Here is a 7,500-nt window from a genome sequence, read left to right as displayed (position 1 = left end):
AGAAGTTATTGGAAAATATAGAAAAAGAGATCAGTTATGAGAAAAACATAAATTAACAATTTGATAAATAAATAAGTAAAAATGTTAGTTAATTATTAAAATACAAGGAGAATTGTATTAGGGTAGTAATGTAAAGCATAAGGTTAAAAAGTGGGTGCAGCTATAAACCCTAAGGGACGCCGTAAATGCCTTTTAGTAATGCCTACAATGAACCACATGACTTCACATGATTTTTCTCTTTTTTTATAGAAAAGAATTAGGATTTTTACTGCCCATATACACTTCCTGCTTATGGGCACCTACGGTGGATTTCATCAACAGTGCAAAATCTCTAAAATGGTCCTCAGTACTTGTCTTTTAGTAATTAGTGCGTGCTTCTCATGTCACAGCGAATTAACGTCCTTATTCAGTGGAAGCCGATTGGAGTTAGACTGCACAGTAGCAATTACTGAACCATGAAATATTGGAACCCTGTTATTGGTAATGTTATTAGTGGTGGTGAAATCTACTAATTAAATAAGGAGAAACTTTGATTATATCTGGGTCATCAGTAGCGCTTTCTGTAATATATAAAAGTGTGGGTGTATACTAAATATATATATATATATATATATATATATATATATATATATATATATATATATATATATATATATATATATATATATATATATAAATACATATATATATACATATACATATATACACATCTATAAATATGTATATTTATTACATATGTATATGTATAGGCAGGATTAACAATAATTGGTAATCAATCATTTATAACTATGCTCACGATTATAATATTTAATAAATATTTAAAGAAGAAGCTTGTTAAAAAATTAACATTAACTTCTAAAGAACATGTGCTTATAAAAACATGAAAAGTTTCATGCTAATTTGTTTTCGTTTGCTAGAGAACGAAAATATAAATTAATTATAGTACAATTATGGAAAAGGAAACATGAACAGAATTATTGCAATTCAAATTGACATCAGTAAAGAAAGATTTTGACCATAAATCCCAACTTTTATACGGAATGGAATGGAATAAGAAATTTAGGCTTGGAGCCAAGCACTGGAATCCGAGGGATTATTCACCAACTTTTGTATGCTCCGAAAACCAAGATTTAAACGCAAGTATCTCCCCGTAAGGAGGTAGTGCTGTCAGTGCACCTCGTGGCTTAAACCTTGTGTGTGCGTTGAGGCGGACGTGTTGGAGATCTCTCTCGGTTTTTTTTTTTTTGTTCACCAAAAAAGAAGGGTTTTTCACCCTTAGTGCTTATACCTCTCACAGCAAGCAATGTGTTAATAGAGTCTCTTCTTCATAAGCCGGATAGTGTTGTGTAATTGCTGATATTTTAATCTACATTCTCCTCCAGTCGGTGCCTTCGAAATCTTTCAAGTTACAACTTCTCGAGGCATATTGGCCCTGGGAAATGGGTAAAAAAGTGCACTTCATGTGTTAGTGCTTGGCCCTCTCTTTACCACAAAAATGTCATCCGACCAAACTCCAATAAAAAGCATCGCTCTCAGGTTTTGATGCTATTGTATTTTGGACCAAATGATAGCTAATGTAAATATAATTTTGCTAAGGTCTGTGGTCAGTAAAATTATCTATCTATCTATCTATCTATCTATCTATCTATCTATCTATCTATCTATCTATCGTAAACATACGTCCATCATATAACTTTTTAATGTTACATTTGTTTGCCTTTCTCTATTTTTAACAAATTCTTTCTTAGCTGATTAAAGAGAAAAAAGATACTGTGGGAAAAAAAACTCTCTTTTTAACCAAACATTTCATAGCTGATTAAATAAAAAAAAGATACTTTAAAAAAAAATGGGCCGAAAAAGTCTAAGTTACTAAATTAGTGCAGTAACAAGAACCCTTTCATACATTCTATGGAAGCTGAATTACTATAGGAGAGAGCTTTCTGTTAACCCTTTTTTTTACCCCCATCTATTTTTGAAGTCCCGAATCTAAAAAAAAAAAAGGGGGAGAGAGAGAGAGAGAGAGAGAGAGAGAGAGAGAGAGAGAGAGAATATCCTGCCATAGACAGTCACCCTAATCCATCTCATCCTTGAGTGTGTGTAGTGTGATCACATGCAAAAGGGTCTAAGGGCGAGATCAGAGAGGTCCTCTTTTCGGCCACACAACGCCCCCCATTCATGGGTGCCAAGCTGGGTCCCTGTAGCTACTTCCCATGGGCTCAGCCGTGGACCCTGCGGGATACCGTGAAGGGCGTGGTTACACTCCACCACCCTCCCCCGTCCTGGAGCCACTTCCCAGGGGCCCAGCCGTGGACCCTGCTGGATGCCGTGAGGGGCGTGGTTACACTCCAACCCCCTACCCTCTCCCCGTCTGTGTGACTTACCTCAACCCCCCTGGGAGGGGTGTGAGGGTCCTGTTTCCACGAGGATTCTTGAACTTTTGGGGGACCAATCGACCTATTTAGAAATACCCACAGACAGACAGGCGGACAGATTCACAGACCAGGGGAAAACACACACACACATACACATACAAATACAAACACACACACACACACACATATATATATTATATATATGCATTATATATATTATGTATATAATAAATATATATATATATATATAATGTATATATATATATATATATATATATATATATATATATATATATATATATATATATATATATATATATATATATATACAGCTCTTCGTTGGGTGAGCTGGTAGAGCTGTAGAACTGTCACTCGATGGGCCTGGAGTTCAATTCCCATATTTATTGATGAAGAGTTAGAGGAATTTATTTCTGGAGATAGAAATTCATTTCTCGCTATAATGTGGTTGGATTCCACAATAAGTTGTAAGTCCCGTTGCTAAGTAACCAAATGGTTCTTAGCCACGTAAAATAAGTCTAATCCTTCGGGCCAGCCCTAGGAGAGCTGTTAATCAGCTCAGTGGTCTGGTAAAACTACGGTATACTTAACTTTTTTATATATATATACATAGTTCACTAAAATACTTAGCATATAACAATGAGAAACAAACAAGGATTCTTTCTGTCATTCTATTATCCAAGATAGCTCGCCAATACTCTCTTGATCAAGATAGTTAAAAGCTTAATTACGATGCAACTTGCAACATTCCTGTTTTCAAAACAGACCGAGCCAAAACTTAGCGAAAAAAAGTATCTACGTGACCAGCAACAACAATGCACTTACATTTCTGCCCGCAACTTAGTCAAAAGTTGTTTTGAAGTGGAAAGGGGCAACATTAGTAATGGTTGCTCCGTTAAATTGGGAGAAAAAATTAAGCGAAGAGGAACAGCAGCATCAATTTGGGGTCACGTGACTCGAATCTTACGGAATGAACGCAACATGGAGGTCTGGTGCAGACTAACAGAACGCAGCCTGTTATATAATTCTCCATATTATTGTATTGTTTTGTGGATATCTTGTTCAGGGTGATATAAATTTTATATACATTACTTCGTGTTTACATGGTCGATGATAAAGGGATAAAGGATTTAAGAAAAACAATATAAAGATGTAAAGTAAAAGCATAAATATAAAGATTTTAAGTATAAAATTTAAATAAAAAGCAGAACTATTAAAAATATAAATATAAAATATAGAAATATGGAAAATAAATTATAAAAGTAAAGTAAAAAGCAGAAAGAATATGTCAAATATACATGTAAAATTAAAAAAAATATAAATAACAGAAGATAAAAATAAAATAAAAGGAAGAAGAAATATAAAAAAATATAAAAATGTAAAATACGAAAATATAAACAATAAAATATAGAAAAATTATATACAAGGAAGGAGAAGCATAATAAATATAAATATAAAATATAAAAATATGAGAAATAAAATGTTAAAAATGAATGCATACGAAATTTAAAAACATAGATATGAAATATAAAGATATAAAATATAAAATAAAACTTGAAACAAAATAACCACATGTCTGAAGAGAGGGTAAAAATAACAATATTGATGTAAACAACATTTCAAGAACAACCCCAACCCCTACCCCACACCCAACAACCAACACCAACCTCAAACCCCAAACCCCAGCACCAACACCAACCCCAAACCCCACCCCCAACATCAAATTCAAACTTCCGCCAATCCCAAACAAAAGTCCCAACCACAAATCCAAAACCCCACCATCAACACTAACCTCAAACCCAACTCCAAACCCTACCCAACCTCAAATCCAAACTCCACCCAACCTCAAACCCTAACCCCAAACCCCAAACCACACCATCAACACCAACCTCAAACCCCAACCCAAACCCCACCCATACCTGGATCCAAACTCCACCTAACACCAAACCCCAACCCCTACCCGACACCCCACAACCAACACCAACCTCAAACCCAAAACCCCAAACCCCACCATCAACACCAACCTCAAACCCAACCCCAAAACCCACCCAATCTCAAATCCAAACTCCAGCCAATCTCAAACCCCAACCCCAAACCCAGTACTAACACCAACCCCAAACCCCACCATCAACACCAACCTCAAAAACAACCCCAAACCCCACCCCAACCTCAAATCAAAACTCCACCCATCCTCAAACCCCAACCCCAAACCCCTCCACCATCACCAACCCCAAACTCCACCACTAACACCAACCTCAAACCTCGAACCCCACTGTCAACACCAACCTCAAACCTCGAACCCCACTGTCAACACCAACCTCAAACCCAACCCCAAACTCCACCCAACCTCAAATCCAAACCCCACCCAACCTCAAATCCAAACCCCAACCCCAAACCCCACAACCAATACCAACCTCAAACCCCAAACCAACCTCAAATCCAACAGCAACCCTACCCCAACGTCAAATCCAAACTCCATTCAACCCTCAAACCCCAACCCCAAACCTCACCACCAACACCAAACCCCACCAACTAACACCAACCTCAAACCCCGAACTCCAAACCCCAAACCCCATCACCAACACCAACCTCAAACCCAACCCCAAACCCCACCCCAACCTCGAATCCAAAATCCACCAACCCCAAGCCCCAATCCCAACAACCAAAACCCCAACCCCAAACCTCACCACCATCACCAACCTCAAACCCCACCACTAACACCAACCTCAAACCTCAAGCCCCATCATCAACACCAACCCCAAACCCAACCCCAAACTCCACCCAACCTCAAATCCCAACCCCAACCCCAAACCCCACAATCAATACCAACCTCAAACCCCAAACCCCACCATCATCACCAACCTCAAATCCAACCGCAAACCCCAACCCAACATCAAATCCTGAACTCCACCCAACCCCAAACCCCAATCCCAACTCCAAACCATAACCCAAAACCTCACCACCAACACCAATCCCAAACCCCACCACTAACACCAACTCAAGCCCCAAACTCCAAACCCCAAACCCTATCACCAACACCAACCTCAAGCCCAAACCCAAACCCCACCCCAACATCAAATCCAAACGCCACCCAACTCCAAACCCCAACCCCAACCCCAAACCCTACCACTAACACCAACCTCAAACCCCATCACCAACACCAACCTCAAACCCAACCTCAAACCCCACCCCAACCTCAAATCCAAACTCCACCAAACCCCAAACTCCAAGCCCCAAACCTCAAATTCAAACTCCACCCAACCCCAAACTCCAAGCCCCAAACCCCAACCCCAAAATTCCAAATACAAAACCCCAGACTCAAATCCAACCCCAACCCCACCTCCAAACCCCTAACGGCAGCCTCTTGCCCTCTCAACCCACAAACCCTAGGAGTCTCTATTTGAGTTAAAGAAACAATTAGTGATACAGATAATAGTAATTATCAAAATTAGATAAAAATTAATAATTGTAATAAATTATCAATAATAATAATAATAATAATAATAATAATAATAATAATAATAATGAGCATTAGGATAAAATCATGACGAAATAATACATTACGATATCCCCACTCCATTAATCCAATTCATTATACAAAATCGCACAAGCTTTAAATCACTCTCAGGCGTCGTGTGCCTTAACCACTATCCTCCCTCCCCCCTCACCAATTAACCCCTTAATTAATCCACTTCCCCTTAGTCTCTCCCCCTGCCCTTAGAAAGACAAAAATGACAGATGACTTAACAGAATTGCTTATAGTTCACCCATCACTCACACCCCCCACCCCCTTCCCTCCCATCCCACCTAGAAACACCAGCGCCCCTTAATGGGTGTGTGGGTGGAGGCGGCGGCACAACAACTTCCACACCTTCATCTTCAGAAGATATGCACTGGTTTTGTTATCACCATGTCGCACTTTCGAACGAAAGTACAAGAACTGAAGGAAGCAGGATGTGACTTAAAATTTCTTCAATACAGTACCTTAAACCATGTTGTACCAACTTTGTCAAATTTGAATTACACAAGTCATCGTTATACCATACACATTTTTATGAAGAAGCTACTAATAAATTGTTGCAGATGGAAATCAGTTACAAAAATAACATTACACTAAAGTAACTGCTACGGTTGGTACTGTCTAAAGCTATAATGGATGACCGTTCTTTTATTGATCCTTTTATTTTTAGGTATTTGTTTAATAAAAATATGGAAGGCTTTGTTCTTAATACCCGGGAAACTCATGAGAGAAAATTATTTAGACTTGGTGCCACTGTTACCAAATTCAACAACATCAATAAAACTGTTTTCAATTTATCTAACCATGCATTATCAAGAAGGGAAGAATAATACTTGTTGCCACTTGGTTTGGATTTGGGTTTGCCCTGCTATAGACATTCCTTTGAACAACTTTGTGGTCATTTAGAAATGGTGTTTTCTCGACAGAAAAATACTGGTTTGATCTCGGATATTTCTGGTTTACGTTCTAGAATACAGGTGCTGCTTGCAAAAGACACTTTTAACAAACTATTCACTCACTAGCCTCCATTCTTTACCAAAAAAACCTCACCATTCTCAAAACGCTTTCTAAAATGAATATTCTGGTCATTACTCGACCAGATAAAGGTAAAGTGCCGTCCTTTTAAATAAATCTGATCATAATAATAAGGTTGAAAGCATATAAAATGATAGTACGAAATTCAGGAAGATAGATAAACCTAATTACCTAATTTCACTGCTATTTTAAAAAAAAGATAAGATTAACGGGTTCTTAAAATATCTTAATGTCAATAATATTATTTTCTCTGAAGTTTATAAATCGCTATACAGTACGGTCTCTTCATATGACATAATGTATGGTCTTCCGAAAGTACATTAACAAGGTCCACCTTTCAGACCTACTGTATTTTAGCTGCATATAACACCCAACTATAAAATGGCAAAATTTTTAGTACCTTTACTTTCTCCGCTGACATCAGACGAATATAGCTTAAGTGATGATGCCTTCGCCCTTTTTAAAACAAAATTTGATGCTGAAAGATTTTTGGACTGTATCAGTCAGGCTCACCCAAATATTAAATTCACATTAGAATACGAGGAAGATAACCAA

At 37.9% G+C, this 7,500-nt stretch overlaps 2 protein-coding genes across 3 annotated transcripts in view; both read left to right on the top strand.

Moving 5' to 3' along the window:
* The window catches only part of LOC136832092 (perilipin-3-like), a 95,721-nt gene that overhangs the window by 34,432 nt on the left and 53,789 nt on the right, over nucleotides 1-7,500 (top strand). The gene's annotated exons all lie outside the window — the stretch shown is intronic.
* LOC136832336 (uncharacterized) lies at nucleotides 2,211-6,170 on the top strand. The gene is made up of 2 exons (XM_067093247.1): nucleotides 2,211-2,400; nucleotides 4,335-6,170. Exons 1-2 carry the CDS (start codon nucleotides 2,211-2,213, stop codon nucleotides 5,792-5,794), a joined length of 1,650 nt encoding a protein of 549 aa, XP_066949348.1. The 3' UTR covers nucleotides 5,795-6,170.

The sequence above is a fragment of the Macrobrachium rosenbergii genome, chromosome 49 (assembly GCF_040412425.1).
Source record: "Macrobrachium rosenbergii isolate ZJJX-2024 chromosome 49, ASM4041242v1, whole genome shotgun sequence".
NCBI lineage: Eukaryota > Metazoa > Arthropoda > Malacostraca > Decapoda > Palaemonidae > Macrobrachium > Macrobrachium rosenbergii.
Note: the sequence above shows the minus strand (reverse complement) of the source record. Positions and strands in the feature narration are given on the sequence as shown.